Source organism: Parasteatoda tepidariorum, chromosome 7, assembly GCF_982258835.1.
Source record: "Parasteatoda tepidariorum strain Cologne lab strain chromosome 7, Ptep-v5.0, whole genome shotgun sequence".
In the NCBI taxonomy this organism is placed as follows: Eukaryota; Metazoa; Arthropoda; class Arachnida; order Araneae; family Theridiidae; genus Parasteatoda; species Parasteatoda tepidariorum.
Genome location: NC_141761.1, coordinates 60,590,997 through 60,612,651, shown reverse-complemented (window position 1 = coordinate 60,612,651; position 21,655 = coordinate 60,590,997). Strand labels below are relative to the sequence as shown.

General features: G+C 29.5%; 1 protein-coding gene across 1 annotated transcript in view; it reads right to left on the bottom strand.

Annotated features, from left to right (window-relative positions):
* Window positions 1–1,015: 1,015 nt before the first annotated feature.
* The window catches only part of LOC147807170 (uncharacterized), a 36,272-nt gene continuing 15,632 nt past the window's right edge, over window positions 1,016–21,655 (bottom strand). The window contains exons 2-3 of the mRNA XM_087167898.1: window positions 3,852–4,097; window positions 1,016–1,348 (exon numbers count right to left, since the gene is read on the bottom strand). Coding sequence (XP_087024024.1) covers window positions 1,158–1,348; window positions 3,852–4,097 — 437 coding nt within the window. The 3' untranslated portion in view covers window positions 1,016–1,157. The remainder of the gene's footprint in view (window positions 1,349–3,851; window positions 4,098–21,655) is intronic.

Below are 21,655 nucleotides of genomic sequence, written 5' to 3'. Positions count from 1 at the left end.
TCTTATATATTTATGCCAGTTATTTATTATAAATAAAATCAAAGTGCAATTAGAAAATTCAAATTCTATTCATTTCAGCTTTTTTAATTTTATTTTGTACAAACCTATTTATTAACAAAAAAAAATAAATAGTTTCCCATATGATCAACTCAAAAAGGGTCTACCTCAGTTTTCAATATTATTTCACTTATTTAGTAAAACTTGAATGCAAATCAAAATGATAGAAAATTTTTTAGAAAAGTCTTCCTTTCTGGTCAATTTATGAAGTGTTTAAAATAGCGTTCAATAACACTACTAAACAAATTCGACTTATTTCAGCAGTCAACATACAAGGTAGACAGCCAGTTAGGTTACAAAAGTTTTGTTTGCTTTAGGATGAATTTGATTCTTGATTATAGATGTAACTTAAAATTTTGGTGATCAACTTGACAGGTTTTAGTTATTAATTCCCCCTCCTTGTAGTTTCTAAACATTCGCATGCATGTGTAGAGAACAATGAGAATGGCCGTATTATGCATGGTGGCAAAACCTATTTTGTAATAATGTTTTGTAAACCTATTTTGTAATAATATTTTATGTCAAAGATTTTTGTTAGTTATAAATGATTTATAATTAACAGTATTTCTTGATTTTTCATTATTTCTGATTTTAGTTATTTCACATATCAAAAATACTTCCATCATTAAATCATAGGAAAGAAAAAGGAAGATAAAAGTAGGGGTTAGCTAAAAGAGTACACTCTAATGTATTCATAACATTGTATCAAACAAAAGATTCGATTTTTTTTCATCAAATTTGAAATCTTGTTAAATGTAGAAAATTTTCAATATTACTACATCTATGTATATTTCTACATATATATGTATATATATTATCATTTCAATATTTAGAAAATCTAACAAAGCTATTTTTTTTTCTATTTTAGTATCCTGCCGAATAAAATTTTAATCTGAAATAAGGCACGGATTTCATAAAGTGGAAGACTTTTCCTAATTTAAGAGAAAAATTAAAAAAATTTTTTTAATTTATATATTTGTTTTATGTGTTTGCAATCAAAAAAGGGGCATTTTATATACAAAAACCTAATGCAACGTATCATTTCAAGAGATAAACTGCTCTGATAATATTTATAGCATAGGTTATAGGTATTTACACTCTTAAAACATCATGAAAAAATAGCAAAATCTTGCTATTATTATTATTAAAATAGTTGTCTTTCTCAGAAAAGGAATAGATGACCCTGCTTCTCTTCCTTCTAGTGCAGATGTAGAACTCAAGTGGGTTATAGTATTGGTTTTCCTATGATGGTGATTTGTGCTGTGAAGTTTAATTTCTTGCCAATACCCAACTGGAATTCATTAAAAAATATGTTAGTTATTGGAAGCAAATTATACAAACATAAGTTTATAAAAGGAAAATAAAATGCTAGTTTTACAGAGAATTTTAATCTAGAAAAATTAGGGAATTTTATTGAAGTACCCAAAAAACTGGGGAGGGGTTTTTAATTATGGTTTAAGATACCTAAAAGTTCACTTTTTTTTCTCCAAAAAACATAATTACAAATTCTTAAAGATATTTTCTGATGGTATTGGATCAGTATATAACAATAAATAGATGTCTGACTAAAAGTTTTCTTGCCTCATTAATGCATTTAAATTGATTAAATTTTTGTCGCTATCTGCCTGAATTCTTTCCCGTAATAACATGTTTAATTTATTCTTGTAATGCTTTTAAGTTGTTTATTTCAACTTTCATGACAAATAAAAAAACTTTTATATTTTTTGTGCATTGCGAAAAACAAAACGAACACTCTAAATACCTTTTGATCGGATCTTCACGTATTAGGACTCAATGGTTTAATTAAAGGGGTAACCTCAAATATGTTAATTGGAGCAAACACTATTTTAAGCTTAAAATCAGACTGAAAATGTACTTTCTTTGAATAACCATACGTTATTTTCGTCGAATTGGAAATTTTTAACCTTTGAAATATGGGACGCAGCCGCAATCTGGAAATATGGTCCCAATAGTTTGATCAGGAAAGCGATCCTGAGTTTGGAGACCTGTAATGCTAATTTTACTTTTTGCATATTTCGCCAGAATTTCTTCAAGAGAATTGAAAATTTTTTTTTACATAATTATAAAATTCATTCGAAATCCATGCAAAAAATAATTTTTAATAATTAATTATTTTATTTAATGATAAGCGGAAAATTGTAAGTTATCCGAATTTTTACATTATTTTAAATAGTGTTATTTTATAAGGCAAAATACAAAATTTGATCGAAATCGCTTGAATAGTTTTCCAAGAAATCAAATTTTAAATATACGACTTTTTTTTTCCTAATGAAGTCTAGTACAAGAATAAGACGGAACTGAAAAATTAATGATAAGATTTTTAATATCAGTTACAAATATCAGGAGATTTTTTTCCTAATGAAGTCTTGAACAAGAATAAGACGGAACTGAAAAATTTATGATAAGATTTTTAATATCAGTCACAAATATCAGGAGATTTTTTTCCTAATGAAGTCTAGTACAAGAATAAGACAGAACTGAAAAATTAATGATAAGATTTTTAATATCAGTTACAAATATCAGGAGATTTTTTTCCTAATGAAGTCTAGTACAAGAATAAGACGGAACTGAAAAATTAATGATAAGATTTTTAATATCAGTTACAAATATCAGGAGATTTTTTTTCCTCGAGCGCTTATGGCCATCCCAAGTTTCCTTCTGTTTCAAAATGTTTGCATGCTCAATCTATCCTTAGTAAATTTATACAAATTTTTATTTAACATTTTGGTGAAGGAATGTTTTCTACTTATTTATTTTAAACGAAAGCTGAATAGAAATCATTTCAGTATCTTACTATAGGTAAATAAGGCTTGATTATACATTTACAAACCAATTTATTTCCCATGGATTCCTATATATTTTAAGCCTCAACAGTATTTATTGTAAGAATATTTATGGCAATCAATCTATCTGTATTTTATTTATTTGTTTCGTTTTTTATTATAAAAGTTGAAATTGAAGCAAAGAACTCACAACCTCCTATAATTAAATTCTAAAATTTTGAATCAAGCAAATCTCAAATATCCTAGCAGTTATGCTAACTTTATTGTTACGGCATAAACTGGCAGGTCACTTTAAGTTAAAATTGTTGTATAGTACATGTTAATATTCTACTCCATTAAAATATTCTGTTAGACTCGTATGTTTTATATGATTTTACATTAAAATTTTTTCTAAGGTCCAATCAAAAATATTATATTAATTAACTAATTATTACAATAAAATAAGTTTTTTTTTCGTGGTGGCTCAGGTGATAGTGCGTTTACCTTTCAATGAAGTGGCCGGTGTTCGAATCCCATCGACGACTGATCGATCGATACGAATTCCGCACCGACCACAGTCTGATGTAAAATATCCTCAGTGGTAGACAAAGCATGGGTTAGATAGCTGTCAGGCTAACGGTTGGAGGTTTTCCTTTCCATGTTAAGCAAATGCGGGTTAGTTCCATCAAAAAGTCCACGAATGCAAATTTCTCTCGATACTTAAACCAGGAGTTCTCTTGCCTTTTGGATTGGGATCAAAAATACAAGGCTACGGAGATAAACATTATTGGCTCAAAATTGGGTTGGCTGTTCAAGGACAGTTATAAAATAAAATAAGTTTAATGTCTATGCTTTTTAAGCCTTTGTAAAGTTGTACATAATTTTTCCTGCTTTGTATTACTTTCTAAAAAATGGGGATAAGCAGAGTTTTGTTGATGCAGCTTAAAGTTAGGAAAACCTGGGTCCAAAGAAAGTTAAAATTAGCGAGTAAGTAATATTTCTTAAACTTACTTCCTGCTATTGAAATGTATTCAGTTGAACTATTCTTCGTTGGCAGTGTATTTGACTTCAGAGGATCACTAGTTATTTCTTCAAACCACGGAAACCATGTATACAGTTCTACATTAAAATTGTTGTCATTTTTGATTGAGCTATTTGTCTTTAGGAGTCTCTCTTTTTTTGCCTCTTCTTGTAAGTTCTTGGTATTTTCAAAATATTTTGTTGATTCATATGCTTCATTTATTCTTGGGAGTTCAACTAAAAGATGGAAAAGTAAATAGAGTTTTTCTTTTCAATTCCTAAAAACACTTACTGTTCAAAGCTAAAATTTTCAACGAAACATCAACGTATTTGTTAAAAGAAAAACATAAAAAAAGTCATATTGCTGTTACCAATTATCAATCTAATTGCTGGGATAGATAAATATTTATAAATAGCGTGAGTTGGATTTTTTTTCCTCTACCTCTTTCAGTGATGTAATAACTAGTCAACAATATCATAACAGTTGTTCGATTTGTTTTTTGTTTTCAAACTTTTTTTCCATTTTCTTTTGCATGACTACTTACGTATGCAATATTAGTTAGTTGATTTTATTTATAAATAAATTATTTTAATCTCTAATTAATTGTATTTTTAATATTAATTAATGTTCTATAGATTGATGCATTTGATTTTTTAACGTATGATGGTACTTTTACGTCACTGATTTCAAATCTATATTCTGTTTCTCTCTACAAGCTAAAGTTTTTTTTTATTGATATTTTTATTCTATTTTTTTGTCGAAATGTACAATTTTAAAAACGTTGTATATAACAGGGGTTCACGTACATGTTGCGAGAAACTTCTAGGGGAGTTACAGCACATCACCAGGATTAAAATTGCATGAAGAACCCATGCGCGGAAATGCTGTAATATGCCGCTAAGGGTGCTTCCTTATTAAGAACTGTTTATTAGTGTGCTTCTGAACAGGTCATAAGAAGGAAGTGCCTTTAGCCATAGCCACCGAGAAATAAGGCCGCTGAGATCATCAAGGTCTTTTAGTGACGTCACATACTGTGGGGATATGCGATTAGCCGCCAATTTCAAATATTTGTTCTTCATTAAATAGCAGTATCGTTTGCTCGCCGGGCGTGTCGTTTTAAACGATTTCAAAAAAATATATGTTGCATTATTTTACAGCTTTTAACAATGCCCCTTACGTGTGTAGTTCCAAGATGTAAAGGGAACTACAAAAATGGGCCTAAAGTATCCGTATTTAGGTTTCCAAAATGTGAGGAAATTAAAAAAAAATGGATTAATTCCATCAAACGAGACAGTTATCAAATAAACGTTAATAGTCGAGTAAGTGTTATTTAGCATTCATGTTTTAATATTCCTTTTTGCAGACTTAATAATAAGCTTTTTAACTAAATAGTGAAATAAGTTGTATTTAAGAATTATATTGCTTAAGGTATTGTTTATTGTTAGCAAAATTTAGAATATGAAACTAGCAATATATTCGTACTTTTGCAAAACTCGTAGACGTGAAATAAAACAAATTTAAACATCATTTGTCGTATTTAAATGTATATATAGACAAATATAAGATGTCATTAAGAGTTAACATTTGTATTATTTAAAAAAAAAGCTTTAGTTATACTTTTAAAATAAAGAAAAATTCATAACAATGTGGATTGGTATTTGAAGCTTATTTATTCTTAACGATAGCTTACGATCATATGAGTAAAATTTCATAAATATTCATACTTGAAGGCAAAAAAACTCCGATACATTAGATTATATTAATAAAAAAGGAATTTAATTCATTGTTAGCCATTTTAAGTTTTGTATGTTCATGCTAAATATGTTATGAATCTTTCGAATACAGATGAATTGTTTTCGTGTTATCTTATGCTGTTGCCTTACATATATTTTTTTTTACTATTTTATAATTTGTTATTAAATATTGTAATATAATTTTAATGCGTCACATTACCCAAAGATTGCCAAAAGTGTTGAAAAATAATTTATTGCTTGAATAAAATTTTCAAATAACACTCTGAAAAATATTTATCTTTGACTACAATTTTTATAAATTAATGTGCATTTTTTGACAAAAAGACTGTAATTTTTAAAGCAAAAACGAAAACTTTTTCACGTACATGTTTTTTGATGTTTGCATGTTATTTGAATCCTAGTTCTGTTAAGGTAATAGTTTTTTTTTAGAATCAGCCTAATTTACTTTATAAAATAGGGCGTTTTGAAAATTATTAAACCTTTCAAAGCATGTTACATGCGTGCATTCGATATATATATATGTATATTTTTTTTCGGTTTTGCACATAACCGTAGAAATCGTTCTAATAGATTCGATCAGATTTATTGCACAGATTTACGGTAGTAAATATTGTGCTGATAATAATTTTTTTAAATGTTGCTGAAACTTGCAATTTTAAAAATTGGGAAAATTGTATAAAATTTTTTAATTTTTTAAAACATTTGAGCAATATTGTTAATTTTTGAAAATTAATTGATTTTTCATTTGACTATGTGTGTAATGTAAATGAAAAAGTAGTTTCGTTTGCATTACGTACTGGTTGTGTTCTGAAGTTTTGAAATTGAAATTTTATTTGTAAAAAAAATTTTTCTCACATTTTTATATACAGTGTATTCCACAAATATTGCTGGCAAATAAAAATGAAAACTATCGAAATCTATACACTGGCTTTTTTATATAAAAGTAATTAGGCAGATTTCGATAACGTTTTCTTATTCCTCCTTAATAATTGACTAACATCTCTAATGAATACATTTTTTTTTTTATTATCAACAAAAGTTTTTAATATATATATTAAATATTGCTGCAAATTAACATTTCGTACCAATTCAGGACAGTTCTGTTAACTAATATATTTTATTTAATATGTTGAATTTCGTTTTAAAACTCGTACCTGAAACTGTTTCGTTCTGTATCATTTTCTCCCTCATTTTGTGAAATACATTGACGAAATTTTGTCCTTTTTTGACAAGGTTTGTGAAAGGCATTTTCGTGATGAAGATTTTATAAGAGAAGCCCATGGATTCGATGAAAAATTGGGCCGGAAAATTGTGGTCCCATTGCAAATTAAAAGGCTTAAATTGGATGCCATTCCATCAGTATTTCCAGATTATCCCAGATACTTAGATGGTGGTGGAAAAAGAAATCGACTAAGTTTAGAAGATAAAAAAATACGAAAAGAACAGGAAACGTTTATCAAGGCAATAAAAGACAGTATTTCGACTAAATCAGAGTACGTTGAAAGAATAAAATTTTCCTCGCTTAACGAATTAAAATCAAAATTAGATTTCTTAGAATTAGGGGAGTTTTGGGATGTAATTTTTAAAAAGGACTCCATTCTCTTCATACACATAAATATGGATGTTGTGCCTCAAATAAAATATTCCATACATTTAAGTGCAGATTTACAAGTCAACGTATTTTGTGTTAATGTCAAGCAAAATAAAATTGGAAATTTCAATGTCCCCCTGATATATAATGACCTAAATATTTTATCCGACATTCTTCAAAAATGTAAAAATTTAAATTTAAATTTAGAATATGATAATATTAAAATAATCGAAAATGCTTTTGGAAATTTAATCAAACTTAATAAGAATGATCAGCTTTTTAAATTCTTAAGAGAGCAAACCTCACTCAAATCAATGAAAAAGATGTCATATTCACCTGAAATGTTAATATTTTGTACTTTACTTTATACTTTGTCGCCTCATGCTTATCTTTTTATTCGTAATAGTAAAAATCTAATCCTACCCCATCCATCTACAATTAGAAACATATGTAATGCCAGTAATGTCTCTCCTAATTTAGAACAGACAGAAAAATATTTTTTACATTATTTGGAACAAAAAATTCCTCATTTATTACTTTCAGATAAAACTATCGCCCTTTTACTGGATGAAATACACATTAAACCTTTCTTGGATTACAAAGGAGGAAATATTGTTGGTTTGTCACAAAATAATGATACATTAGCAACATCAGCGCATGTCTTCATGATAGAGAGTGTAACATCTTCCTACGAGGATGTTGCTTATATATGGCCCGTAAAATCCATTAATTATTTAGATTTACATAATATGATTAAAAAGGTAATATTAAAATTAGAAAGCATAGGATTTTTTTTAATCACTGTTATAACTGATAATAATTCTATTAATAGAAAAGCAATGTCTCAGTTTTTAGACCGTCCAAAGCTACAATATGTTTATCCTCATCCTTGTGATTTTAGCAGACCATTGTTTTATTTAATTGACTCTGTTCATGAACTTAAAGGAATCAGAAATAATTGGATAAATCAAAAATATGAAGGTAAATGCATGTTTTTCCCTAGTTTTCCAAAATTAACAAATAAAACATTTCACACAGCATCTTTTACGTCCTTAAAGAAGCTTCACAATTCTGAACTAAATAACCTCGCCAAATATGGCTTTAAATATGGCTTCACATTAAAAGCACTTTCTCCTTCTAGCTTAGAGAGACAAAATGTGAGGCTGGTATTACAAATTTTTAACGATTTTGTTAAAAATGCATTGTTAGAGGTGGGCCAAAAAGATGATATTCCACACTATGAAGACACTTCTTTATTCATAAAAATAATTTTAACTTGGTGGAAGATTATGAATGTTAAAACTCCAAATGCTGGTACAAGAAATAATGATAAATTTAAATTTCCTTTAACTATTTCTGATGATGATGATAGGTATATATTTTTGCAAGATTTTTTAGATTGGTTAGAGTCGTGGGAACAAATGCAATGTACGACAGGTATGTTTACCAAGGAAACACACTCAGCCCTCAAAATAACAACAAATGGTATTTTAGAATTAGCCTCATATTGTAAAGACGAGCTTAAACTTAATTATATATTACCTGGGAAGTTTCAAACGGACCATTTGGAAAGCAGGTTTGGTTTATACCGTCAAATGTCGGGAAGCCATTATCACATATCGATTAGGCAGCTATATGAATCGGAAAAGAAACTAAGAATGCAATCATTAATGAAATTAAATATTATGTCTAAATCTCAAGGTAAAATTTTGATTACAGATGTTTCTTTTGAGTCTGAACCGGATAATTTTGAGGAACATGCTGTATTTTCTTTTTATCCTGATTTGTCAGTCGAAAATAATGATATTGATGAAGTGAAAGAATTTTTTGGTGCATTACTATACATTGCCGGATATTGTGTTTACATTACTTCAAAAAAATTAAAATGCGCTATTTGTCAAGAGGAATTGTCAGTTGATAAATCTCTTGAAATTGATTGTAATAATACTTACTTTTTAAATTTAGATAAAGGTAAACTTTTATATCCTTCCCCTGGTTGTTTTAATGTTGTAGTATTATAACTACATAGTAAAAAAAAATTGTGTTATGAGTATGAAGAAGATTTTAATAAATGTGAAAATCCCAGATTACTTGCCATTGAACTATCTGAAAAGTTATTGGAGTCACAAAATTTAATGGATGATTGTTGTGATAATGGGCACGATGAGTCTAAAATAATTAAACTTCTTTTGTGGTCTTCAACAAATATATTTTTAAACAATTATTGCAGAGAAAAGAATGATAAACACGAAATAAGCAAACAATCAAAAATTGCTGAAAAACAGAAAAAAAGAAAACTAGGTGCTTTGAAGTAAAACTAATATTCAATAAAGATATGCATAAAAATGCTAAAAAAAAATTTCTTCTTCAAATATATTATGTTTTGATAAATTTACGTATAAAGTTAGTATAAATTTTGGTAAATATTAATTACATATATATATATATATATATATATATATATATATATATATATATATATATATATATATATATATATATATATATAACCCGGACATTTAAATTTTTTCCACGAAGCTAACCAACCTAAAAATCTGCCGTTACTTGCGAGTGTGTATATTTTGAAAAATAATAAGGAGACAACTTTTTAATTAATATTCAATGTAGTTCGTCCATATTAAAGAATCTTCTCTATTTTCTTAGAATATGTTATTTTTCCCTATAATTATCCAATCAATATTTCCTCCTTGTAATATATTTTTGTGCAAATCTGGCAACAAAAAAAAATATTATTAAATTATTATGTTATTATTTTCCTTTTAATTTTTTGAACTACCATATAATGATCTATACTAAAACTAAACATGAAACATTCTTTTTTTTTAAAAAATAAATAAATAAATAAAATAAAATTTAAATTTTTGCAATCTTATGGATGAATAAATTTTGAGTTTGCTCCAGATTATATGTACTATTCTCATTTATTTTATTCCCATTTTTATGTTTATTTTATAAGTCTGGAAGAGTGTATGTAAAATAAAAAATTTTATAAATGTGCCAATAAAACTATTATTTCTTTATTTGTCTCTTTTCTGCCATGATATAACATATTTTTATTTGTCTCGCATCCGTTTCATGATTAAAATGTATCATTTCTTATTTTCAAATATGATTAAATCTAATGTATAATTACACATTAGAAAATAATAAATTATACACTTAAATAAGGTTTATTCTTTTGATATTAAAAATAGTTATGAGGAATCTAGATTTTAAAATTAAAAGTATAAAATTTCTTATTAAATTTCATTTCTATTCATTCATTTCTATTGAAAAGCATCAAGAAGTCCTACATGTTCATTTTATAGAATTATAACTTTAAACATATCTTAAAAAGCTAAAAATTCACCACTTACATTTTTTTTAAGTGCTATTAAATTAACTAAAGCAAAAATATATTACGTGGCTCAAAATTTTGAAGTATTTACTTTAGTTTTCTCTTAATACAAATCTGAATACCGCGTTATCTTATGCTTCACTAGCCCCTCAGAGGATGACGTCACAAATCTACTGAGAGGCCTTGACTCTCGGTGGCTATGCTTTAGCCACTTACGACGACATCTCCGGGAACGGGTTTCTATGTATATTTAATCCTAATGATGTGCCCTAACTAACCGAGAAGTTTATCGCCACATTTATGCGATACCCCTATTACTTAAAGCTTTTTAAATTTACACAATTAGACTAATAATGTCAATTTTTAAAAAAATCTGTAGATTAAGGAACGAAACTAATAGCAGATTTGAAATTTCTATACCCGAATTAGGCAAAATCAAGTGTTTGTATAAATGCAACACAAAAATTTTGTTCATTGCATAGCATACCGATTATTACAGAGCGCCTCACTTAAATTTAAAAAAATACCCTCTTTTGGAAATTTCATTTTCAAATTTCATACATACATTTAAAAAATTATCCGTCATGAATCTATCTCATAATTGAGCTCTGTGAGCACGAGGAGCCATGCGTGGCTTCATACTTGTATATTTTGCCAAACCAGACAGATAGCTATTGAATTTTATTTAAAAAACGAATATTATATAATTTTGGAAAACAAAAGAATATGTAATAACAAGTGAACTTAATTTAATTTGAAATCATTGTATTGTTTATAGGATTTTAGATACAATGTTTTGAAAGGGATGTGACTCAACTTAAAGAATGAACAGTTTTTTTTTTCGCAGCAGAATCAAAATGAGAAATCGATATCTATATCAATCAATATCTATGAAATATTGTGAAAGAATAATGAAAAACATGCTTCCAACCAAATGGTAAAAATATATGTATTTAATATTTTTTTAAAAACATTCAAATAAACAAACAATATTTTTTTTAATGAAATAGGATCATTCTTTTTTTTTTTCTTAAAAGAAATTTTAATTAATGATATTTGAATATGAATTGAATTTAAGTTGAATTTTAACTAAAGTGCAGAAATCAGTTATTCTGCAGATTATCTTGGTAATGAAAATATTAACTAAGGCGATCCATTATTGATCGAAAATTGCCTACAACGCTGTCATTAAATGGAAAATAAGATCTTTGCAAGAACAGCAGCTACGTCACTTTGCATCTTAAATTATCATAATTATATTTTTTTATTAGACATCTAAAGAATGAAATTAATGCAATCAGTAAATTAGTTGATAGAATCAATCAAGGGAATAACTGTAATCAAATGGTTTAAAATAGAGAATATTACGGCAGGAAAATGAGAGAAATAAACGCTTGAACTTTAATGATACTAAATCCGTCATTGTGCACATTACCTTGGTAAAATAAAATGTGAAAACCCTTGATTCCGCACTTTAGCGGACCAAATCAGTTAATCTATACACCGAAGAGCCATTACATTATGACCACCCTGCTAATAACATGTAGGACCACCTTTAGCCCTCAAAACTGCTAGCACCCGCCGTGGCATTGATTCCACAAGGTGCTGATAGGTAGTCTGAGGTATCTGGGACCAAGCGCTCACCAACTGGTCCTGCAATTCCCTCACATTGCGAGGGGGTAGCGTGGCAGCACGAATTTGGTTTTCCAAGTAGAACCACAAATGCTCTATTGGATTAAGATCAGGTGAATTTGGGGGCCAAGACATGACTTGAGAGTCACTGGAATGTTCCTCGACGATTCGACTCTTACGACATGGTGCATTATCCTGTTGGTAAACACCGTCGTCCCCCGCAGGAAAAACTGTTGCCATGAATGGGTGAACCGTGAACCTGGTCTGCAACTAAGTTCAAGTAGCTTACAGACGTCAGGGATTGTTCTATGAGGATTATGGATCCGAATGTGACCCATGAAGACATTGTTCCTGGGCGAGAAACCATGAAAACCTGGGCGAGCCCATTGTTATAGATGGAGGGTGGTCATAATGTAAAGGCTCTTCGGTGTATATTAGCAAAGTATTGTTCACATTAACAGCGCTTTCGAGCTTTGGCTGTAACATACACTGGTTATCATAAATTAAGGAAAATTCACAAAAATCGCGATAACTCAAGAAATTACACATGGAATTTTATGAAACTTACCCACAATATACAACACATAGTAAGGTATTAAACAACATAAAAAGAAATTATCAGACATTAATAGTAGTATAGAAATTAGCACATGTATAAAATAAACAAATTGGAAGTATCGGTTTGCAATAGAAAAAGTACCTTTAATATGGAATATGATTGCCTCTAGAAGCAATACAGCACAAACAGCGATGTGTGATGCTTTCAATTATGCGGTCTATCAGTTCAATAGGAAGTGAGAGCCATTGCTCTTGTAAAGCAGTTGCAAGCGTGGCAAGGGTCTGAGGGGGCGGATTGATGGCAGATACACGCCTCCCTAGAGCATCCCAAACGTGCTCGATAGGATTCAAGTCCGGGGATCGAGCTGGCCACTCCATGCGAGTAATTGTTTCCTGTTGAAGATAATCATCAACAATGCGAGCTCTGTGTGGTCTTGCATTATCGTCCTGTAACAGGAAGCAATCACCAATTGCCCCGGCATATGGGCGCACATAAGCATCAAGGATGTTGTCTCGATAAACCTGAGCATTCACGGTTCCCCTTGGAAAGACATGGAGGTATGTGCGCCCTCCTAAGGATATGCCTCCCCAAACACAGACACTGCCTCTTCCGTATGCATCTCTTTCACGGATGTTTGATGGATGATAACGGGTCCCAGGTTCTCTCCATATCAAATAACGTCTACTGTCACTTTCTAGACTAAACCTGGACTCATCCGTAAAGAGAACAGGCCTCCATTGATCTGACGTCCAGTGGACATGTTGTCGGGCCCACTGCAAACGGTCTCTCCTATGGCGTGATGTGAGCGGCACGCAAATGGCTGGTCGTCTCGCATACAGACCACCTTCGTGGAGCCTTCTGCGCACAGTTGACGTTGACACCAACCTTCCGGTGGCTGCAGCAAGAGAGGATCTAAGATGTGTCGGAGTAGCGGTTCTATTCCTGCGTGCACTTAATGTCAAATATCGGTCATCGGCACTGGTCGTAACAGTTGGCCGTCCTTGACTGAACCTCCTAGATGCCGAATCTGTGGTTTGAAATTGCCTCCAAAGTCTATGAACCACAGATGGACTCACATTTAGCCATCTGGCCACTTCTGATTGACTCTGCCCTGCCTCTAGTCTCCCGATGGCTCTCCATCGTAGTTCTTCAGGCAAATGATGCCTAGAGGTCATTATTACGAATTGGCTATCTCAGATTTTCAATGTCGCAATCACAGTAAAATTTGTGTGCTTTCTCTCAAACTTGGACTTTTATGCTCCAGGCAGATGACGTAAGCCGAGTGCAGCGCCACTAATTTGCATATTGCAATTTTACTCAGCTACTCTTAGTGGACAACATATGCAAATTTTGCACGGTTTGGCTTACTTTTGAAAGAGTTATCGCTATTTTTGTGATTTTTCCTTAATTTATGATAACCAGTGTATGTAATAATATTTGATTTTGTAAGAACTGAATGCCATTGAATGAAAGGAAAGTTACGGAATAAATTAAATAAAAAGGAATATTTTGCACAAAAACTAAAATTTTTAAACCTACTAATTATTGCTAAGCTGCAAATATAGTTAGTTGCACATGATAAGAAAACAAGAATTGAAACATAAATTCTTCATATTAAACATAACATTCATTAATGAATTTAAGGAGCCAAATTCAAATTTATGATTTATTTTTATTTACCTCTACATGAATGTTCAAGTTGTTAAAAAGTAAGAACTAAAATTTGTAAAACAGAAAGAAAGAATAAGGTTCCATTATACGTTCGTGTACACTGAGCATTTGAAAATCATGTCTTTCGCTCCAGCGGTCGCCAATTCAAAACAGTTGGAAAATAGGATTTTTGGCTTATTATTTTGATACCGTTCTTCAATTTTTTGTTATATTTTTTTAAGCCTTTATAAATATCTACAATAAAAAATCGTAAAAGAAATCACTGATTTGGAGGATAACCTTTATGATACGTTCAATTTCGTTTTGCAGCGCAAAACTATAAGACTTAGGCACTAAGGAACTTGAAAATATAAAGATTTGGAGAACAAAGAGTGTGATGGAATAAAAAATTTAAACATTATTTAATTAGTTCAAGAATTATTAACTGCTAAAACTTGCAGTGGAAACACACATTAGCAACTCTGTAGCTCTCAGATTGCAAGTACAGACTTGAAATTTAGAGTTTTTAAATGGCCATTTTTATTTGTGAACTTAAAGCAATTTTTTCTTTAAATTCCAATTTTTTCCCCTTTCTTTCTACTTTAAACCACATACCCTTAGTTATAAAGGATAAAAAAAAAGACGAAGAAAAAGCATTCACGCAACAACCTATTATGGACCAGGGTGGTGATGGAGGTTTTAAAACTCCACAAGGTGCCCAACCCCATTATTATGGCTAAGTGGTCAGCATTGCGCACAAGCTGCCTTTATTACCTATAGGCTCTTCATGAAAAGATTAGAACACTAAGAAAGTTTCATTTCGATATTTTGTAATTATCGAATAATTAGCCTAACTGCTAAGAATATTCACGGGAGCCAATAATCGTATGGCTGAATGATCACAAAGACAAAAACTCAATTTTCGTCATTTTTCTTGAAATTTTTAAGCTAAACCAGCATGCATCCAGTATTCAAAAGTGAATAAAATATTTTTTCCCAGACTTTTTCACAAACCACTGAATCTGTTGATGTCAATTCTACAGCTTTGGACCGGAATTTCTTCGGACTCGGGAAAAAGAAACTAAAATCGAAATACACTTTTCGTTTTTTTGAACTCTAGATAACAAATTTAGAAAGTAAAAATTTTGAACCATGAGAACTTAAGAGAACAAGAACAATTTCTATATTTTGTGAAGTGATTATAGAGGTAAATAGCCAATGCTAAATAACACGTTTTTACCATGATAGAGGTTTCAAATTCGGACAATTTGTTCGATATGATATATATAGAAAAACTATTTTGATATTTGTAATTAGCGGGGTAATTAGTAGCTTAATAAACAATAATTCTAAATAAAAAGTTTTTACCAAGATTAAAGATTATTTAAACCACAAATAATAAATTGAAAAAACTTCAAAATTTTGTAACTATCAGGGTAATTAATATAATGTTGTACCAACTGGCCGCCTCAGGTGAGGCCCAGATTTCTAACTTTATGATTTGCTCTTAAAATACTAAGGTCGAAGATTCAAAGCAAATAATGCCGAAGGCAGCAGGAACATGCGTGGAACCATGAAGCGGTGAGTTTGTGCAGGTGTAGGGCAATGTGGAACCGCGAAGCAGCTACTTTAATATAAAATAATGAACAACATTTCAAAATTATTTTTGTATTGAGATGATTCTTATATTCAACGGACGAATTTTTTAAAGGCACATCTGATTGTTTTCTTCTACATTTCATGAAAACTGGTTAAACACAAAAGAAACAGATTAAGTAACATATTATCTTTTCATATTTTGCTGTCTTTCAATTTTTTTTTCCCCACAAGTTTGATTTCTTCATAGATTCGACGTACTATCAATTTTATTTGCAAACTTATTAGACTCGCTGTTACTTTTGAAATAACCTGAATTTTCTTTGTTAGCTAAATTATTGGGGATATTCGACATTCTCCTAATTTAGATGGCCTTTCTACCCAGAACTAAATCAAGGATAAAGCCGATGGAAATAGAAATACAGAATGCTTAGGTATAGCAGTATTCATTGTAAAATTGTTTCTTTTTCATTAATGGAGCATTCATGAAACTGAATGCAGTAGATAAGAGCGCCAATTATCCGAACTTGTCAGAAGCCGATCAAATTATTACAAGATAATTCGATAACTTTATTGTTATTACTTTACGTCGCACTAGAGCTGCACAATGGGCTATTGGCGACGGTCTGGGAAACATCCCGGAGGATGATCCGAAGACATGCCATCACAATTTTGATCCTCTGCGGAAGGGACGGCACCCCCGCTTCGGTAGCCCGACGACCTGCGCGCGAAGTCGAGCACTTTACGGTAGCACAGTTTAACGAGGACCAATACCGCACACCCTCGGTCCCTACGCAGACTGATCCAAGTGGTCACCCACCCGCACACTGACCGTAGCCAGTGATGCTTGACTTCGGTGATCTGCTGGGAACCGTGTCTTAACGATCAGTCCACTGCGGGACTCGATAACTTTAGAAAGCATTGATTTTAAGTAACTTCACATTTTTTTTTAGGCTAGTAATACATTTTAAGACATAACAAGACATGTTATGTAGAATGAACGTTCGAATCCCACTTACAAAGGAAACAAAGAGAGACAGAAGCAGCAATTTTTCGAACCTTTTCAGAGAATCTTAAGATAACGATAAGACTTCGTGAGAATTTTTTTTTTTTTTTAGAGTGTAAAAACATAAATGAATAAAAAACAGTCTTTGATCGATTCAAAGCAGAGTTAAATTGCGTTCTACTGTATTTTGTTTCCTTTCAAATTTTAATTTCCAACTGATCTTTTCAAATCCTTCTTCTGAATAAAAGTAATTTTGAATTGTGAAGTTTTTTAGTGCAATGCAGTGGCACAGTTTTTTCACAAAAAATAAATGTACACTAGAAAGTAAAAATGAGTCTGGAGAAGAAATTTAAGGAATTTTATTCATCCTGTAAGAATCGATATGAATTATTGCACAACATTTGAGGCACTTTAATTAACAATCAGGAAATGAAACACACCAAGAGACGATAAGTAACAAAACTTTACATTTTTTTTTTAAAGCTTCAACCTAATATCACGTTAAAAAATAGAGAAAAACGTGAGCAAATAATACCAATTCCCTCAAAAATCAATCTAATATCCACTGTAACTCAAACATATTAAATACATTAAACAATATTTTCTACCAAAAAATCATCCGAAATTAAATTTAAAAGAATATATACAAACTTTTTCCAAGTTTCATTTGTTCATACTTAAGTTCCCAACTTCCTAAAAAACGCATTCAATGCACATTATAACAAAAAATAAAATGAGAAATAACTATACGTTTAAGATTTAATCGATAACTTATAACGAAGGAAGGTGATGCAACACATACAAATGCTTATACAATTTTAATTAGATGTATTTTTTTAAAAAAAATTAGGACTTAAGTTAGAAATGCCTTCGATAAAAATTAAGATGAAAAATGCATTATAGCAACTGTGGAAATAGGAGAAGTAAGAGGTAAATGAGGACATGAAAGTTTAAGTTGAAAACTAGATGCAAAATATACTCTACATTATTCGGTTACTCCCTTTGTTATTTTAAAAGAAAATAAACTTTTAACCATTCAAAAGATGTTATTAATTATTGTATTCTTGCGTTTCCAGATAATGTATGTTTATCCTCCTTTAAAAAAAGGAATAAAAAGTTCAAATACAGCAAATATTTATGCTTCCATAAATGAACGAACATGAAAATATGATCCATAATAAAAATATACTCTTACATATTACTTAAAAACAAAATACTCACTATCTTTCAATATAAAGTCATGTCAAAACTTTTATGGGCGTTATTTCATTTAAAATTTGTTAGAATTTTCTTTAAAAAAAATTTTTTTTTTTACAATCAACATTTTAATTTCAATAATTTAAAAATACAAGAAAGTAAAATAAAATTTCAGGAAAAAATTAAATATTATAAAACTTGCATAAATAGGAAGAAATTATGCCTGATTCAAATTGTGTAACATGACATACTAACAGTTTATTTTTGCATAACAATGAAGAGATAAATAAGAACTACTTCAAAATTATTAATTTATAAATATGTAAAACCTATATTTTTCTTTGATGCAAGATGTGGAAATGTTATAGATATCATTAACTGCTTGAGCCGGCAAGATATTCACAAATGCAAAATTAAACAGTTCATTGCAACTCACTGTGAGGCGCATATGTTCAATCCTTCATAGAAATGAGAAAAAAAAGGTCTATTTCTCCTGATACGAACAACAATTAAAACACTGCACATTGTTGGCAATTTTGTGACACAAGTATCTTGACATGTTTGGAGCATCTTTCCAATGCCTAATCACCTAATTTTTTTTTTTTTTTTTAAGTAGTACAAATATTGTTTATTGTGTCACTTAAAATGTGTTAATTCATAAATATTTAATTTACGAAAAAAAAAGAATGAGATCAGAAAATATAAATTAATTCAGGTAAAAATTCATTTTATTTAAGCTGCAAAATTATTGTTGTCAGTTTCTACTTGAAACTTCACACCCCTAGTAGAGAAATATAGAATAGAATACAGAGAATGATCCAAATAAAAAAAAAATGCTTGAACCTTATAATTTGAGAGCCATTAGATAAATCTCGTCAGCTAAACATTAATCAGAAAATTGAGTACAAATTTCGAATTTAAAAAAAAATTACAATTAAGTTAAATAGGAGCAAAAAAATTTATAAATATTAAATAAGTATTAAAAATAATTTAAATGCAATGCAATATAAATTATTTCAAAAAGACTTTGAAATCATTTTGGGTTAAATTAAAAATTATCAGATAGTCTTTACAAAGTAATAATTAATAAATTAAATGTATTTTTTTGTACTAGTGAAATTTTTTTAAGTAAAAAATTCAATAGCTTGATGCCTATTTTTGAAATAAACGCATATGCAAGGTAATGTAATAACTAGTTGTAAAAACAATTCTAACATCTATTATTTTAAGATCACTCGGTTACTTGGTTTATTTAAAGATGATCAGAGGCAGATTTTCCATTTTGGCAGATAAGGCAACTGTCTACGACTGCAAGCAATACAATGAGTAAATGTTATTGCAAATAATATAATTCTATGAACAATTAATAATTGCTCAACTTAAAAAATGAGAATTAATATTTTGAACAAACATAAACATAGTGCGCGCAATCCATGGTTAGCCTAACTGCTTTGACATTCAGTTAATTCCAACTACAAATAATATTTATAATGATTTTGTCGAATTTGAATACCTTCCAATCTATTATCATAAAGAAAAAATTTTTCTATACATATTAAAAAAAATCTTTACTTTTTTAAGTTCTTTTTGTTTCATTTCTTCATTTAATTAATTTATCAAGAAATTTTGAACTGAAAACATATTTATATACGCATTTAGAAATGCAAAGCTAATTTACTAAATATAAATATTATATCCCTGAATATAAATTTAATACATTGTGACAAAATTAATAAAATAAACATATTAAAATTACTAATAAAGGAATCTTGTTATCCATAAAGGACACTCCATAGAACCGTAAATCTAAATCTGCCTTTAAAATTGATAGTGTTGTGTAAACAGGCTAAATTTGGAAAAAACGCAACAATCATCAAAAATTCTTAAACATTTTAGACAGAATAAAGAAAAAATAGAAAGATAGTACATGAAAAATGTACAAACATTAAAATAAAAGCGTAACGTAAAATAAGAGGGGAAAAAAGCTAACAGTATGTAATTCTACTACAGACAATAATATATGGCAAATTTCATATATTCCAAGCACATCAAAACTATACAATCATTAAGTGTTATCAATAATCACTGCATAACATAATATACATTGTAAACATATTCATAAAAATGGTGGGCTACTTTTTTTTTTACAAAGTTCAGTTATACTTAATAAAGTTATCAAATAAACTGAAATTAGTAGCTTAAAAAATTAAATTCAGAGAAAAATTGCCCAGCAAAATGAATGCAGACATAATACCCAGAAGTAAACACCATCATGAAATATGCAATGACCACTAAACAAATCCTTTTCCTACAAACAGTACCATGCCAAAAACAAAAATTACCAAGAGTCTGACATATTGAACCATTATACAGTTAATTCTACAAATAAACTGAAATAACTTTCTAAACCAAGAGCTCCAACCTTTTGAGCAAATATGATTTTAAATGATAATAAATTTATATATCAATAAAAAAATAGACATTTTTTAAGCTCCATTTATAAAAACAAAATATGAAGCACAGTTAATTATGCATATAAGAATAAAGAAAATTCTAATACAAACTATTTTTTCAAGAAAAATTCAATATGTTTGATGAAAAATGTACAAATGAGTTTTATGTAAAATGACTATAATGATTAAAAAAAAATCTTGAATAATCATATATATATATATATATTTAAACTCTAATAAGACTAAAAGAACAAACACGATAAAATAATACAAACATTAAAATATGAATTAGGCATCTACTTCACGGAAATAAATTATTTATACATAAGAAAATGGTTTTAGCATACACTTATTCGATGAAATATTCAGACTTTTTTTCTATTTAAGTGACCTAACTGCAGGACCTTTCTAACCATTAAAAATTTTTATAAAAGATCCCTCACCAAACACTCAATATGGTTTTACTGGGTTTGTCTTCTTCTGAAGAAATAAAGGTTTGATTATACAGTACTCTCGATTAACCAGGATCAGATTATACGAGACAACCCCCCCCCTCATAAAATGAGAAAAAAAGAAAGAAAAAATGTGGATTGCTGTTGTTAAAATGAGATGGAAAATTGCATTATTTTAAACCTTTTCTTACTGTCATATAGGACTCTGTGTACTTTTTTTCTTATGTATTAATTAAACCAATAATGTTTTATTGAATAAAAGTACCACATTTTCACAAAAATTTGAATAAATTGGATTATTGTTATTTATTTTGAACAACTTATCTCGCAAAGCATTTTTTGACCAAGCGGGTTAACAGAAGGCCACCTGTATTTTTAGTTAGTTTATAAAATAATCTATAGGAGCACATGTCCATGTCGATACTTGTTTGCACCAATTTCAATCACCAAAGTGAACAAATAGACTAACTAGAAACTGGTTACCAATGATACCCTTTGACTTTTTCCCACTCTGTAATGTTATCCCCCCCCCCCATTTTTTATTCT